This window comes from Callospermophilus lateralis, chromosome 7 (genome assembly GCF_048772815.1).
Source record: "Callospermophilus lateralis isolate mCalLat2 chromosome 7, mCalLat2.hap1, whole genome shotgun sequence".
NCBI classification, from domain to species: Eukaryota; Metazoa; Chordata; class Mammalia; order Rodentia; family Sciuridae; genus Callospermophilus; species Callospermophilus lateralis.
Window position 1 is genome coordinate 6,692,096 of NC_135311.1, and position 17,779 is coordinate 6,709,874.

The following is a 17,779-nucleotide window of genomic DNA, read 5'->3' on the forward strand; positions in this document are numbered from 1 at the left end:
AGTGATGTAGTGCTTTGCCCCGCATTTCAAACACCAAAACCCACCTGGCAGCTGGGGGTTCTTTTTATTTCATTATTATAAAATAACTGAAAAATAAAAAAAAGGCATTAATTTCTACACCAGTAAGAAAAAACAAGTTTTTGCACTTACCTAACATTTGATTGTCTAAAAAACATTTCGGTTTTTAGTCTTTCAACAAAAGAAAGATAAAATGACAGAGCGTAGTGTCTTTTGCTTCTGTTCTCGCATTTTACAAAGTTTTTTCTTTTTCGTCTTTTTTTAAAATTTTAGTGTTTAACACTATTAAAAGAATCACTGAATTTTAATCTCTTTCTTGTCATTTTCTTGCTTTTGACTAAAAGGAGACCCCCAAAGTGCCCCTAGACCCACCTCCCTCCCACCTATTCCCTGCAAGGAAAAACAAAAGAAACCACTCAAACGGGCTTGGACATGCGATTTTCCCAGCTCCACACGTGAGTATCTTATACCCAGGTCTCTTAGTAATGTACAGTGCTTCTCTACAGTAAGAAAATACTCCAAACTATTTTCTTAATTCTCTTTTTTTCTTTAATAAAATATTTATTTTGCTTTTTTTCTCTGCTCAAGGGGATCTATGGCATCCCCTGTTTCCTTTTTTTTTTTTTTGTTTTTCTTCAAGAATGACACAGAAAGGAGAAAAAGAAAAAAAGTCAATGGAATGGAAGGTGGTCAATGTTTCTACCTAAACGAGTCAGAGCGTCGTCATCATAAGAGGAAATGTACAGTTAGGACAGCATTGGTCCAGTATTAGAAAAAGTAATGGGGACATGTTTACTATTGTATTGCTTACCAATCACGCAGCAGATATATATATATATATATATGTATGTATGTATATATATATATATATATGTATATATATATACACATACATATATATATACACATGCGCATATATATATACATACACACACACACACACACACACATATATACACACACAACTTGGCACATTTAAAAACCATCTTTTATAAGAACATCTAAAACGTATATGCATATGTATGTCTGAGAAGACAAAAAGCAAAGCTTTTTAAATTTTATTTTTAAAGAGACAGTATAGTCTTGGTAACTTCTGGTCAAGAGTATGGGAAGGAAGGAGACACCCTGGATATACCTCCTGATGATGAAGTCATTCAGGAGGGTGAAGGGAAGATGGGACAAGGGATGAAGAAAAAACACTGTCTCTTGAAGAGATGGACATCGAAAACTATACAATTCAGAAAACAAAAGTAGTGTTTTAAATTGCTAATTTACACTTACAACAAATACTCTGATAGGTGAATACTGCTGAACAGTTCATGTAGTGACTTTTATTGGGGGGGGCGGAGTTTAGAGTTCTTTTTATGTAGTTTTAAAAATTATTTTATTTTGAAATGGATCTTCATTTGCACAGCACAGCAGACACACAAGAACCACAGCACATCAAAAACAGCATGTGTGCTGGCGGGGCCTGGCTTTCTCATTAGAAAAAAATATGCTTCGGCGGGTTATGAAGGTAAAACAAAAATAATTACATGAAGTACTACCCTCCTGACCCCATGGGGGCCTTCCCTATCCCATGATTCCATTCTGGGGAGTAGAGGTAGGGAGAGGGGCAGCAGTTACAAGTGCTTTGAGCTGTCAAACTCACGTTTTACTTTGACCTGGTTGGACAAGAAAGGAGAGACAAACTTTCCTAGTCAAGGATCTGGGAAGAGGCCCCAGCTACTGTATCTCTTTTAGGTCTCTGGGGTAGCTCTTGGAGCCAATAGAGAACAGACAGGGTAAGGCTGGGGATCCTGGTCCTTTCCCTTTGGATTTTGAGTTTACCTGGGCATGGGAAGCAGCTTCTTAGCAGTGCCTATGGGATCAGGGGATGACCCAAAAAACCCAAGCTGTGAGGAGAGGCAAGTGCTGTAAAGTACCAATAGGTTCTAGTCATCACCATTGTGATCCTCCCTCCTCTACATTATTAACCCTTAGGGTGAAGCAACGGAGAGGAAAATTAATTAAACTGAACCGTCTCAGACAGATTCCATTCTCTTCCTCTCCACTAGCTCCAAGGTTTATTAAGTACCTAATATCAACAACATGACCCCATTCCCCTTGCCTGGACGGACCCTTCCTGTCCCTGTCTATACCCAGAGAGCAGGAAGCGGAACTGATTAGCTCCACTGGATCCCAGATGCTTGAAGTTCTCATTCTTTGAGGGTCATTTCCGAAAACTGTTTTCTGGGATAAACAAAGTACGCCTTCGCAGTCTCCTGCCTGATCCTTCCTCCAGCAAGTAGGTCACATCAATGGCTGAAAACAGAACCAAGGAGGCTCATCAAATACCACTCTCCCACTCCTTATTCCAGATTTGAGCTCTAAGGAGAACAAAAGAATTCAATGATTTCTTTTCTGACCTATAAGCAAATTAGGCCCTCCTCCAGTCTTAGATGAAAAAGGTGGTTCTCTAGGGAAGGAGATCATCTCACCTCCCACAGTTTTATTCCTAAAATAGAACTAAAGACAGGCCTATGAAAGAACTATACCATTTTCTTAAAACAATTTCCTTGCTGGGCCAGAAATCAGAAGTTGTTCTGGAACCTGGAGATGAAGCTCAGCAGTAGAGCACTTGCCTAGCACGTTAGGCCCTGGGTTTGATCCCCAGCACCACACACACACAAAAGTTGTTCTTTTTCACCCCTTCTCCACTTCTTACTTATCTTCATCTCTAGATATAAGCCTGATGTTTCTTACCGTTTTTTCCAGGGATTTTTTCAAGGAGATTGAGCAAGATCTGGTTGAGTCGTTCCCGTTGGCTATGCCGTCGTTCCTCAGGGGTACAGACTGACTGGGGTTCTTGACCACTTTCTTCTGTTTTTTTTTCAGCCTCATTGACTTCAGCAGTGGTTCCCTCCTGTTCAGGTTCCTCCAGGCCAGGGATCTCATTGGCTGTTTGCTCCTGACTGGCTAGTACCTCTTCAATCAAGGGCAGGGCATCATCCTCCTGTCCCAGGTCTTTCAGGGGGGCCTTTGACCGCTCAGACTTCCAGGATGATCTGCCAAAATTATATGCAAATTTAGGGTAAAGTTAAATAAAGACTGGGGGAGGGAAGGAGAATAAAAGGTAGAAGCCTCAGGATGGTTGAGATACTGAAGTCTAGTTATTAGAGTCTTGGCTTGATATAAAAAATTTGATTCTGGTCTTCACTTTATTATAAAATGACTACTTTTCAGATTTATTTTTATTTTTGTTTTTGTACTGTAAATTGAACCCAGGCGCACTTTACCACTGAAATACATACCCAACTTTTTTTTTATTTTGAGATAGTCTCGCTATGTTGCTCAGGGCCTAAGTTGTTGGGGCTGGCTTTGAATTTGTGATTCTCCTGTCTTAGCCTCCTGAGTCTCTGGGATTAAAGGCATGTGCCCCAGTGCCTGGCTTTGAAATTTAATGCCTCTTTGTAAAATTTAACCTTTCTTCTTTTTCTCCAGGATCTGAGGCAAAGATGAGATAGAAATCCATAAAAATATAACAGTGCTTGCAGATGTAGTGGCACATGCATGTAATTCCAGTGACATGGGAGACTGAGGCAGAAGGATTGCAAGTTTGAGGCCAGCCTTAGCAATTTAGAGACGCCCTCTTTCAAAATATAAAGGGAAGGGGACGCAGCTTAGTGGTAGAGTGGCCCTGGGCTTATATTTATTTAAATACATATAAATTAAAATAAATAAAGACCATATACACATATAACCAGTACTGCTTAGTGATCTCTGTAAACTGAGTATAAAAAAGTATGGCACAACCTCATGATACCAGAAGTCCAACTACAATAAAAAGAATTTAAGTGGAGTTTTTACTTCTCCTGAATCACTTCTCCAAACCTATAATTTAATATTTTCTCCCTCGTGGTTGGCTAATATGGGAAAAGCAGTTGTTGTTCTCCCACTCAACAGATAATGGAATTGAAGAAAAACTGTCTTCTAGTCCAGCATGGTGGTGCACATCTATAATCCAAGAAGTTGGGAGGCCAAGGCAGAAGGATTGCAAGTTCAAAGCCAGCCTAAGCAATTTAGTGAGGCCCTAAGCAATTTAATAAGACCCCATCTCAAACCGTAAAAGGAATGGGAGCATGGTGCAGTGGTGCACGCCTGTAATCCCAATGGCTCGGGAGGCTGAGGCAGGAGAATCGTGAGTTCAAAGCCAGTCTCAGGAATGGCAAGGTGCTAAGCAACTCAGTGAGACCCTGTCTCTAATAAAATACAAAATTGGGCTGAGTGCTCTTGAGTTCAATCCTTGGTACCCCACCTTCCCCGCCCAAAGAAAGGAATGGGGATGTGGCTTAGTGGTTAAGGCACCCTAAGTTCAATCCCTCGTACCAAAAACAAAACCAAACCAGCACCAGCACCATCACCACCACCACCACTACCAACAACAACAAACAAAGAAAAGCCTTTTGTGCTCTTTCTTAAGGAACTTCCCTATTTTGTACAAAATAAAAATAAAAATTATGAGCTTAAACTGGGCATGCCTGATATTTGTTCCTTAACAGAGGTACCAAGAGTTGATATACCTTGAGATAATGGGGAAAGCTTGCAGATATCTAAAGAGACTTTTCTGAGTCTATCTGGGTTTCAAATCTTTTTTTTCCTTCTCTTATTTAACTTCCCACAAATACTACCTCTGTCCCAACTAAGGCTGCATAATGACATAGAAGAAGTCCAATTCTTCCACAGTGGTACTACACTGGGCTACTCTGCAGAGAATACCCAATTCTAGCAGTGGAGCTGAGAGGGTTAGCTGCTTGTTCTTTTGCTCAATTTGAGCTTTTGTTTAACCCCTTAGGATTCCTTGCCTACTCCCTGGGACTTACCGCCCACCGTTCCTCTTGTAGTTGTCTGGAACATAATGAGGCTGCAGAGAAGAAAAGGGAGTGGTAAGTATACTACAAAAGCTAGCAATGTTAAATCTGATCTGGAGTTGGCTCACGGTAAGGGAGGTAAATTGATGACTGTTATCAAAACTGATGTTTAAGATTTCTATCAATCTGTAGGCCATAATGTTTTTTTTTCTTTTTTTTTGGTAATCCTAGAATGACAGTGGAAGAGCTGGGTGCGGTGGTGAATGTCTGTAATTCCAGTGGCTTGGGAGGCTGAAGCAGGAGGATCACAAGTTCAAAGGCAACCTCAGCAAAAGCAAAGCACTAAGCCACTCAGTGAGACCCTATTGCTAAATAAAATACAAAATAGGGCTGGGGATGTGGCTCAGTGGTCTAGTGCCCCTGAGTTCAATCCCTGGTACCCACACACCTCTGTACTCCCCAAAAAAAAGAATGTCAGTGGAAGAGATCAGAATACAAATTTCTCTGACCTGTTCTACCTTTGAAATGATTAATATTAGGGTTTCAAAGCTAATCTGACCAAGTAACTCATGTAAAGCTGTTGAATAAGGAAACACAAAATCAAATGAATAAGAGGAATGAACAAACATGGTGGTGGACTAGAAGATAAAAGACTGGAGAAATCTAAAAATAATAGGGATATATAGGTTTACTTTCTGGTTAATTATTTATAAAAATGTCAGGGTGACAGTTACAAATTTTGACAGGCCCATTGCCATAGTTTAGAAGTGTCTCTCAAAGGCCCATGTGTTAAAGGCTTGGTGCCCAGCCTATGGTACTATTGGGGGGGGGGGGGAACCTCTGGGAGTGGGGCCTAGTAGGAAGAAGTAAGGGGTGTGTCCTTGAAGGGGTTATTAGGATACTGTTCTTTTCCTATTTTTCTGCTTCCTAGATGTGGTAAGGTGAGCTGACTCCTCCATCACACACTCCCCTTCATGAGGTACTGTGCGGCCATAGACTCAAAAGTGATAAAGCCAAGTGATCATGGTCTGAAACTTCTGAACCATGAGACAAACTAAATTTTCTCCTTAAAAGTTGATTTTCTCATGTTTGTTTTGCCACAATGATGTAAAGTTGACTAATACACATACTAAAGAAAGATTCAATGATGAGGAGCCTGTTAGCTAGAATTTCATTATAGCAAACAGATGAATGGAAGACTAAAATATTTATGAATGAAAATTACTGGCATATGTTTTCAACAATTTGGAAGAAAAAATACACAGAAAAGAGGCTGAAAATGTTGACCATGGGTGTTTTCTAGGTAGTGGAGCCAATATGTAATTTTTTCCTTTCTAATTTTTTTTTGCTTTTCAAATTTTATATAATATTCATGTCTTACATTTTTTGATCCAGGCATAAGAAAAGTATAGAATTATTTTCATTAAAGGTTTTTTTGAGGTCCTTGACAACTTTCTACTTCCTTCTTAAAATTATAAGTGAAAAAACAAAACTACAGATGTGGGGCTCAACAGCAAAGATTAAATAGAGGTGAGAGATAAAAGGAAAATCCAACAAGGTATAATACTATAATCAACAACTTCCTGAGATATATGTGAGGAGATATATTTCCCTACGAGGAAATGTATTTATGATGTTCAAAATATATTTATGATGTTCAAAAGGGCTGGGATTATGGCTCAGAGGTAGAGCGCTCGCCTAGCATGAGTAAGGCACTGGGTTCAATCCTCAGCTCCACATAAAAGAACAAAATAAGGGCTGGAGTTGTGTTTCAGCGGTAGAACACTTGCCTAACAAGTGTGAGGCCCTGGGTTCGATCCTCAGCACCACATAAAAATAAATAAAGGTATTGTGTCCAACTATAACTAAAAATAAATAAATAAGAACGAAATAAAGGTATTGTTTCTACCTACAACTAAATAATAATAAATTATATATAAATGGCTGGAACTGTGGTAGAGTGCTCGCCTAGCATGCACGAGGCACTGGGTTTGATCTTCAGCACCACATATAGTAAAATAAAAACACTGTGTCCACCTATAATAAAAAACAAATATAAAGTCCCCAACAGAGCTGGAGATTTTCCCAGTTTGAGATGGAATCAGGATGAAGAAGCAGAAAGACACAGAGAAATTCCCACTTTCATGCTATCCTGACATGTAGCATTAGAAAAGGAAAGCAACTTACTGAGAAATCTCTTTTGGGAGTAAGCTTCTTCGGAAAGTGATCAAAGGCATAAGGTTTGGTGCAGACAGGATAGCGATTCCGGTGAATCTTGTAAAACAGGTGTGCTGACTTGTCGAGACGATAATCACAGATGTACACATCTTGCTCCTTTACTCCTTTGGGTCTCCCTGTGAGTCCAAACACTGTTTTAAAGAATCCAATTTCCCCTCCCCTTTCATGAGCTACCTAAAAGCCACCACACAGCTTGTGACAGCAGCCAAACCCATCAATGGAAAATGTTTTTATCTGGAGAGGCTGAACTTTAATAAGCACTGGTGGTTGCAGAAAAAAAAATTCAGTTCCCAGATACCAGTGACCAAAAAGGAGACAAGGAATACAAAGAGAATAAAATACCATGATAGAAAGAAACAAGACATGTTAAGAGCTGTAAGGAATTTTGAGTAAGTATTTTGAGGGATAAATAGAACATATTATATGGAGGAGTTAAGACAAAAAAAGGGAGTATAATTAAAAGGGAAGAACATTTGGAAGTGAACACTTTTTAAATGGGAAGGGTCATCAGTGTCACAGAGCTGCAAAATGTGTGCCAGTACTGGAATGGAATATATATTATTTTGAACTACTTTGCTGTGATGCCGAGAGAACAAACTAAGTAAACTGACTCTGCTAATAATGACAACTAACATATATTAGACTTTTACTGTAAGCCATAAACTAAGTCCTTTTGTAGATAATTTAATCAAAAGTCTTTAAAATAAATACAAATCCTGTTTTTAGCAAGAAAATGGATACATTTAAGTATCTTGCCAAGGGCCACAAAAGTGAAATTATTAAACAGTATTTTAAAATGTCAACTAAATTAAAAAAGTGGGAACGAACATTATTGAGGATCAAACACTAGAAAGAAAAAAATGTAATATTTCTTTCTGAAGTTCCACAGCTAGCACTGGAGAATCTTTACATTGAGAAAACTAGAATGGGGTGGGCAATTAAAGATCAATAAACGGGATATAAGGTCATTTCTAACTAGACCAGATCATTTACCTTTACAATATGTATAAAGGTCCAACACACAGCAGGTCCCCACTACAGCTTCCAAGGGAATGATCTCATAGAGTGGCACCCGAAATAGTTCATTGTGGTAGAACCGCCGGGATGGAGAATGGTGAGTTTCATGGGGACGGAAATAATGGTGACCAAAGGCAAAACGTTCTTCTCTAAAAAAAGGAAAATGGATAAGGGAAAGTTTAGTTGATTAGCAAAATTCTAGTGAATATTCATCTCTGCTGGTAGGATATAGCTGGAAGAAAGATAGGAAGTCAGGACATACTTTTCATTCTTCCAAAGTTTCTCGATTCGGAAAATGTCAAGTTTATCTCGGTTAATGTGAGATAAAAGTCTATAGGATTGACGGACTGGGTGGCCATCAGGGGTACGCCGACTATCCCTCATCAGATATACACAGTCACCTAGGGAGGTATACAACAAAGGAGAAAGTTAAAATGATTCTTGAATGAATTCTGTGAGGCATTCATTATCTGACCCAGGGTCTACATAGAAAGAACTCATAAACTAAACCAGGATAAATACAGATATCTAAAAGTCTAACTGTAATGACAATCAATTCTAGACTATGAGAATGACCTGAGGGAGTTCTTCCATCTCTTGGACTTCCAATGTGTCTTTCCTAGTTTTCAAATTAGCTTTACAAACCTCTCATATATCAGTATTATATGGTGAAGGGGTGATATATGTAAACATAAGGTATAAAGATCCATTAAAGGCCATTTGGAACAATGATTATTATACAGATAGCAGATAGTTCCTACTATTCTAACAGGTCTGTTCTAACAAGGAGGGTTAAGTGGTTTGTACACACCTTGACGAAGCAGCAAGTCATCACGAAGCAAACAGATGAAGTAGACACAGCCAGGTTGGGCATAGTGGGGCCGAGGAATCATGGGTACCTCCTGATAAGAGCAGAAAGTTAATGAATAAGGGCTAGAATTACTACATTCATCCTTCAACCTTTAAGAGAGGAAAACAACTAAAATTCCCAACCAAGAATAACTCTTCAGTCATTTCAATACACCACAGATATAACAAAAGATGAAAACAACTAATTATTAAACCTGGAAAAGTCAAGATGGAGAACAAAACTAATAGGCTAAGTATTTCTGAATACATGAGTGCTTTACCACTAAGCTACATCCCCAGATCTTTTATATTTTATTTTTAGTTGCTGACACTGGCCTCAAATTTATGATCCTCCTGACTCAGCCTTCTGAGTCATTGGGATTAAAGGCATGTGCCACCATGCAAAACCTTAGTTACATATAGCGCCATTCCTTCCATAGATTTTTAAGTATTTTATTTTTCATTTAATCAAATTCCTTAGAAAATCAAGGGCAGGGGCTGGAGTTGTGGCTCAGTGGTAGAGTGCTTGCCTAGCACATATGAGGCACTGGGTTCATCCTCAGCACTACATAAAAATGAAATACAGATATTGTGTTCAACTACAACTAAAAAATAAATATAAATAAAAAAGAAAGAAAGAAAGAAAGAAAATCAATAGAAACTGAGGACCAGACAGGTTGAAAAACTTTATCAGAGGATATTCTGTGTAATCAGAGCAGGGTGCATACCATGCGCTACATCTTTTATTTATAGATAAAATTTATAGTTGTATCAGAAGACAGCTTACCCTGTCCACAGGCCTTGGATCACACTGCTCACAAAGGTAGTGTTCCACATCTGAGTTCACTCCCATACAGTCACAATGTTGCCACACCTAAAGAAAAATGTATAGTTAGGGGATGATAAGGGGATTTAGATGTATCAAGAAGTGTTGGGGGGGTGGCTGGGGATGTGGCTCAAGCGGTAGCGCGCTCGCCTGGCGTGCGTGCTGCCCGGGTTTGATCCTCAGCACCACATACAAACAAGGATGTTGTGTCTGCCGATAACTAAAAAATAAATATTAAAAATTCTTAAAAAAAAAAAAAAGAAGTGTTGGGGGTAAGAATAAAAAAAAGCAATATGACAGGGTAAAATAGGATAAGTGGGTGAATAAAAATTAGAGATAAATGGTAAAATAGGTCCGAACAGAAGAAGAATACAAATTCATTCATAATATATAGATCTGTGCAAATAAGAGGGAGAGAGAATAAGAAGATGAATATACCATGAGACCATTACTAAGTAATATACATTTATGATGTGGCTACTGAGAAAGTCTTCACAGTCACAAAATGTTTTCACTTAGCCTTGTTTAACTTTATCCTCTCAATAATCCTTTGTGTTACTTACAGACCCACTTTGCATATAAGGTAATGAATTCACATGTACTGAGGGAACACAAGAGGGATCACATTTGGGCCTTGACTCTTGCTTCAGGAGACCTACAGGATTTGTATACTGCAGTCTCTATTAGCATGCATTACTTAGTGTGCTATCTCTAATGTACTTCTAGGTAAAGCACTAGTCTAAATACTATCGCTAGATCATGTGATAAATGTGCAGTGAAAATAGGCAGAGAGAACAGGAGGTAGAAAAAAAGGGAGGCAGTAAATGAAAGATAACGTGGTCAACAGTGAGAGATAACAGGAATCGACGTTAAGTGAGAGTACATAAAAAAGGCCACCATGCCATATGAGGTGTGGGCTGCGTCTCTTAATACTGTCACCATGGTCATCAGGAATAGGCTTGTGCTTTACCTCCTGGCTCTTACCATGCACTTGTCACACTGGATCATGAGGCCTTCGTCCTTGTAGAGGCCACAGATACAGCGAATAACATCATCGTCCTTTTCATGCCCATTCTCCTTCTCAGAGACTGAGGTCTCACTGCTGTCTGCCTCACTTGCTGTTTCTCCCACAATCTCATCAATTTGGGCAGATGCCTCATGCCGGGCATTGTAATAGGCCTTTCGCAGGCGGCAAACATCTCTCCCAATTGGGGATTTACGCCCATAGTACTTCTGAAGAAAGAAGAAGAAAAAAAATCATGTTTGATTTTCTCAATTTGGCTTAAAAATATGCCTTAAGAGGTAGTATGATTTTCTTTCTTTTCCACTTTAACAGATTTTGTACAGCATCAAATGTTGTGACAGGCAGTTAATAACAACTAAAACTGAACTATAATGAATTAAAATGAGAACCTCTATGATAATTTTCCATTTGCTCTACTGCTGTGTCATTTAATTCCTATCAAGGGCCTTACTATCCACAGGACAAAATGCAGTGATCACAGAATATAAATTAATGTTGCAAGCATAATTACTTAGATGTATTGGAGAAGTTCTCCAATGACTCCTCCTACCCCCCAACTTTTTTTGGAGCACTGGGGATTGACTACAGGGCCTCACACATGCTAGGCAAGTGGTCTTTCATTGACCATTATAATCCCAGTTCTTATTTATTTACTTTCAGTGTTTCTTGAAAACGTTTTATAATTTTTTTTATTCCACTTAAAAAAAATAATCTTTATTTTTGTTTATTTTTATGTGGTGCTGGGGACCAAACCCAGGGCCTCACGCATGCGAGGCCTGAGCCACAACCCCAACCCTTTTATTCCACTTTATAAAAAAAACTTTTAAATATATAATATTGGAACTTGTTGTAACATATCTGTACAAGTACACAATATAACAATATAATCTGGCCAATATAACTCCCCAGCACTTCCTTCCTCCCTTTTCTCTACTGATTTCCTTTTGATTTTCCAAGAGATCTGTCCTACCTTTCTTTTCCTTTTCCTTTCTAGCTTCTGCAAATGAAAGAAATCACAGATTCCCTAGCCTTCTGAGTCTGACTTATTTTGCTTAATATAATGACCTCTAGTTCTATCCATTTTTCTGCAAATGACACAACAGCATTTTTCCTTGTAACTGAATAAACTCCACTGTGTATATATACCACATTTAAAAAAAATCTATTCATCCATTGAAACCTGGGCTGTTTCCCTAGTTTGGCTATTGTTAACTGTGTTACTGTAAACATGGGTATGCATGTATCACTGTAATATGATGACTTTAATTCTTTAGGATAAATACTGAAGAATGGTATACGATGGTTCCATGCCTCATCTTGAGGAGCCTCCGTACTGATTTCTATAGTAGTTGGACCAATTTACAATCCCACCAATGGTATAACAGTGTTCTTTTTTCTCCCTATTGTCTCCAGCATTATTATTATTTGTATTCTTGATGACTTCCATTTTGACTGATGTGAGATGAAATCTCAGTATAGTTTAATTTTTTTTTAATTTTTAAATAATTTTTAGTTGTCGATGGACATAATAATTTTATTTATTTTTATTCAATTGGGTTATTTGTTCTTTTGGTATTCTTTATGAATCCTAGATATTAATCTTCTGTCAGAAGAGTACCTAGTAAAGATTTCTCTCCCATTCTATAGGTTTTCTCTTCATATTCCTAATTGTTTTCTTTTTTTAAATGTTTATGTTTTAGTTGTAGTTGGACACAATATCTTTATTTTATTTATTTATATGTGGTGCTGAGGATTGAACTCAGGGCCTCGTGTGCACTATATGTGTATAGAACCTTTTAAATGTGATACCATACCATTATTATTTCCTGAGCTTTAGGGTTCTATTGAGAAAGCTGTTGCCTGTGCCTACATGCTAGGATGCTGACCCTACATTTTTCCTTCTAAGAATTGCATAGTTTCTGGTCTAATTCCTAGAATTGTGTCATTTTGACCTGATTTTTGTGCTGGGAAAGAGATAAGGATCTAGTTTCATTCTTCTACATATTGATAATAAATTTTCCCAACATTGTTTGTTAAAAAGGCTGTCTTTTCTCCAATGTATGTTTTGGCACCTTGAGGATCAGATGACTGCAGATGTGTGGGTTTGTCTGTATCTCTTCTATTCTGTACTAATGGTCTATATATCTGCCAGTACCATGTAGTTTTTGTTATTAATAGCTCTATAGTATAATTTGAAGTCAGTTATTGTGATTACTCCAGCATTGCTTTTTTGGTTTAGAAACTGTGTTGACTATTCAGAGTCATTTATTCTTTCAATGAATTTTAGGACTATTTTTCTAGTTCTGTGAAGAATGCCACTGGTATTCTTCATAGAACTAGTGAAGAATTTTGGTAGTATGGCCATTTTAACATTACTTTTGCCTATCCTTGAACATGGGAGGTCTTTCCAGCTTTCAAGGTCTTCTTTAATTTTTTCTTCATTGTTCCTTAGTTTTCATTATAGAGGTCTTATACTTCCTTATTTAGATTTATTTTTAGGTGTTTATTTATTTATTTTTTTGAGGCAATTGTGAACAGAACCGTTTTCCTGATTTCTTTCTCAGCAGACTCACTGTGGGCATAAAGAAAAGTTATTGATTTTTGTATGTTAACTTTATAATCTGTTACCTTGCCAAATAATTTACTCATTAGCTCTAGCTGTCTTTTGTTGAAGTTTTTTGGATCTTTGAGGTATAGGAGTATATCATCTGCAATTACTGATAAATTTGACTACTTCTTTTCCTGTTCTTCTTCTCCTCCCCCGCCCCCCCCTTATTTCCTTCTCTTGCCTAATTGCTCTAACTAGAATTTCTAGGAATATATTAAATAGGAGTGGTAGGAATGAATACCCTTGTCCCAGAATTTACAGGGAATGCTTCAGTTTCCCACCATTTACTATGAGATTGGTTTTGGGTTTTTCATATATACCCTTTATGATGTTGAGGTATGACCCTTATATCCCTATACGAATGGGTATTGAATGTTGTCAAAAGCCTTCTCTGCATCTATTGAGAGAACTAAGGAATTTTTGTCCTTCATTCTATTTATGTGGTAAATTACATTTATGTATGATAAACCATCTTTGCATCTCTGTAATAAAACCAACTTGGTTGGGTGTACACTCTTCTTATTTTTTATAAATATTTTTGCACCGAAGTTCATTAGGGATTTGGTTTATAGTTTTCTTTCCTTGAGGTATTCTTATCTGATTTTGGTATGAGTGTGATACTGGTTTCACAGAATGAATTTAGAACTGTTATATCCCTTTCTATTTCATGGAATCAGAAGTATTGACATTAGTTCTTTAAAGGTTTTCTTTCTTTTTTTTTATTTTTTAAGATAGATAGATGGATATATATATATATAGAGAGAGAGAGAAGTTTTTAATATTTTTTTTTTTTTAGTTTTTGGCGGACACAACATCTTTGTTTGTATGTGGTGCTGAGGATCGAACCCGGGCCGCATGCATGCCAGGTGAGCGTGCTACCGCTTGAGCCACATCCCCAGCCCCTTTTCTTTAAATTATAATTCAACATTGTTTTAATTCTCTTCCTAGTTATTTGTTGGTTGCTCTTATTTGGTGTTTCATTCTCTATTTATCTGTTATCCTCTAAAGAGTATTCAAAATAACTAAATAATTTTCTCCTTGAAACACCTCTTCTGGGTATTTCAAAATAACTGAATAATTTTCTCTATGTACTCTGCAGTATTCCATCCGTTCAAGGCTACCTTTTCTACAATGAGATTCGCTTAATATACAATTTAGCAGCATAATGCCCTTCAATTCTATCCTCAAGATGTATTTAACTATTTATTCACATGTATTTCTGTGTATTTCACATTTATGGATCTTTTTGAGGAAAGACACTATAGATATACCTTAAATGTAGTAAAATGTCTATTTACTGGGTATATATAAAAAATGAAGGCCAAATTAGGTTTTTATAAAAATTAAATTTTTGGAGGAATGATTTAGGCTTCCATTCTAGATTTTTTTTAAATGATACTGGGGCTAGAACCCAGGGCACTCTACCACTGAGCTATAAATCCAACCTTTTTTTTGGTGATAATTTTAAGATAAGGTCTCACTAAGTTGCTGAAGCTAGCCTCAAACTTGTGATTGTCTTGCCTCAGCCTTCTGATTCACTGGGATTAAAGGCATGTGCCACCACGCCTGGCTTCTAGAATGCCTTTTTATATGGGATTCTACAATATTTAGCATATTGTAAACAGATAATCAAGGAGTACTTAACAAAAAATGAAAGCTGATAGAAGAGGGTAAAAATCTTAAACTTAATGGTTCTCTTAATCTGTGTTTGAAGTGAGTGAAAAAATACCTCAGCATTCCGAAAGACTTTAAGCATGTCAGCATCAAAAGCTTCTACTGTCTTATAATAACCAACGAGGATCTGCTTTTCTATGGTGACAAGATCAAGGGGATCAGAGATCTTCTCATAATAATCAGCATTCCTGGAACATAAAGTCATGGTGTTAATAAGGTACACATAGTACTTTTAGAAAACTCAGATGATTACCACAAATATGAACCTACTTTTTCTTTGAGGGGAGGTTCAAAAGTGGAGCTGCCAGTGCTTGTCGAGAAGAATCTGAAAAAGAATGCAAATTTGGTAGAAAGACTAATAAAGAAAGGCAAGCATCTCTCTCTCTCTCCCTCCCCCCCACCACCTCTCTTGTTACAGGGATTGGACTCAGGGGCGCCTAAAATCAATGAATCACGTTGTCAGCCCTTTTTTGTATTTTATTTAAAGACAGGGTCTCAAAGAGTTGTTTAGGTCCTCACTAAGTTGCTGAGCCTGACTTTGAAATTGCAATCCTCCTGTCTCAGCCTCCCAAGCTGCTGGGATTACAGGTGTGTGCCACTGAGACTGGCTAGCATCTCTCTTTTTCATTTTTGTTTTGAGACAGGGAGGGTGGGGACAAATATGTGACTCATTATGTTGTTCAAATTGGTCCTAAACTCCTGGGCTCAAGTGATCCACCTGATTCAGCCTCCAGAATAGTTGAGAAGACAGGTATGTAGCACCATGACCAGCTTTTCTTTCTTTGTACCAGTCAAGTGCTCTACCACTGACCTAAACTCCTAGCCCCAAAACATCATCTCCTAAATAAAAAAGTAGGATCCCCCGCAAATTAAAAGCTAGAAAAAAAAGCTTATATATTTTTTTGCAGCCTGTAAAAAATGCACTTTTGCCATACATATGTATAATGGCAGGGGTCAAATTAAACTTTCAAGATTGCCTGGGATATGGAAGATAAAGTATGTATGCTTGAAATGTAGCATAATTTTGGTTGGGTAATGAGAAGAACTCCTATAAAGAATGAGACTTGAGAATTTACTGAGATAGGTGGCTGCTTACAGCAAATTCCTGCTCAATAGATCTTATTATAGTAAAAAAAGTTATCTCATCAAAAAAATGTTTTCCACTTCTCTCCAGTTTCCTATTACCGTTGGTTTCAATTTGATTAAATTCCAGATAATGAATAATTTAGTACTGTGAACATTTTCTGGAACTAATTTTCCTTTAAGTTATTCTGTATGGCATATTATATTTCATTTTCTACCTTGCTTTTTGGTCATTTCACTAGAGACATAAAGCCTGTTGTGTTCAGATGCACTGACACAGTACATGAATCTGCAGCAGTTTCATGTTAGATCAGATGGGGCAACCTGAGAATGTAAAAAAATGTGATCTTTAGGGAATGTAAATCCAATAGGTGTCAAAAACCTTTACATCCTGGGGCAGTTTGATCCTTCCTTTCTCTCTATGACCTTCAGTTAACTAAACTGAACCATAAGTGCAAAGGTGAACAGCAGACAGACCCAGGAAAAGAAAAATAACAAAGTCCTGAGAATTTAAGGAAAAAAGACAAACCAAAGCTGATGGCCAAAAGTCACAATTATCAACCAAAATCTCTCATTTTAAACATCCCCAAGTTTCTTGGTGAGAAAGTTACTTATACTACCAAACTACCTACCCCAAATTAAAAACACTTTCCACCCCTCTACTATTGCTATAGATGTGTCTTGGAAGGGAATAGTGTCAAGTAAGGTGTTTTACATGAAAACTCCTTTAAAGTTTAAAGGGTAACTTTTTCCAAATTTATATTTTTTCTTTCTTTTATTCCTGTGGTGTTGGGTTAGGAACCCAGGGCTTCACCTGTTATATGTTGTTGTTCTTAAGTAGAGGTTAAAGCCTGTGATCTGTTCAAAATGAAAAACTACATGTATGTACAAATACATATGCATAACCTCACTCCCTGGGGGAAGAATCCATAGGTTTTATTAGATTTCCAAGATTACCTGTCAATTTTAAAAGACTAATAACCATTAATATAATTAATATTTGTAATACTTCATTGTTTTTATTCTTTTTATTTTTATGGTACTGGGGATTGAACCCAGGGACACTCCACTACTAAGTGACATTTCAAGCCTTTTTATTTTTTGAGACAGGGTCTCACTAAGTTGTCCATGCTGGCCTTGAACTTGTGATCCTCCTGCTTTAGCCTCCCAGGTCTCCTGGATTACAGGCATGCACCACATAATATTTCTGTTTTCTTTTTTTTTGTACTAGTGACTGAATCTAGGGTTACTTAACCACTCAGTTATAACCCTAGTCCTTGTGTTATTTTTTGCTTTTGAGGCCGGGTCTCAGTAAGTTACTTAGAGTCTTGCTAAGTTGCTGAGGCTGGCCTTGAACTTGAGATCCTCCTTGTGATTCAGTCTCCCATGCCATTGGGATCACAGGCATAAACTTCCACACATAGTTTATACTATTTCATTCTTTTTTTTTTCTTTTAATATTTTTAGTTGTAGATGGACATAATGACTTTATTTACTTATTTTTTTATGTGGTGCTGAGGATCAAACCCAGGGTGTCATACACGCTCTACCACTGAGCTACAACCCTAGCCCATACTACTTCAAGTTGCTAA

At 37.5% G+C, this 17,779-nt stretch overlaps 1 protein-coding gene across 4 annotated transcripts in view; it reads right to left on the minus strand.

Annotated features, from left to right (window-relative positions):
* Positions 1–1,327: 1,327 nt before the first annotated feature.
* Ash1l (ASH1 like histone lysine methyltransferase) overlaps positions 1,328–17,779 on the minus strand; it is a 178,231-nt gene continuing 161,779 nt past the window's right edge. For all 4 annotated transcript variants that reach the window (XM_076862155.1, XM_076862156.1, XM_076862153.1 and 1 more), the window contains 11 exons: positions 15,375–15,429; positions 15,160–15,292; positions 10,783–11,031; positions 9,760–9,846; positions 8,935–9,025; positions 8,386–8,524; positions 8,100–8,272; positions 7,056–7,222; positions 4,881–4,921; positions 2,764–3,065; positions 1,328–2,322 (listed from right to left, as the gene is read on the minus strand). In XM_076862155.1, coding sequence (XP_076718270.1) covers positions 2,231–2,322; positions 2,764–3,065; positions 4,881–4,921; positions 7,056–7,222; positions 8,100–8,272; positions 8,386–8,524; positions 8,935–9,025; positions 9,760–9,846; positions 10,783–11,031; positions 15,160–15,292; positions 15,375–15,429 — 1,529 coding nt within the window. In that variant the 3' untranslated portion in view covers positions 1,328–2,230. The remainder of the gene's footprint in view (positions 2,323–2,763; positions 3,066–4,880; positions 4,922–7,055; positions 7,223–8,099; positions 8,273–8,385; positions 8,525–8,934; positions 9,026–9,759; positions 9,847–10,782; positions 11,032–15,159; positions 15,293–15,374; positions 15,430–17,779) is intronic.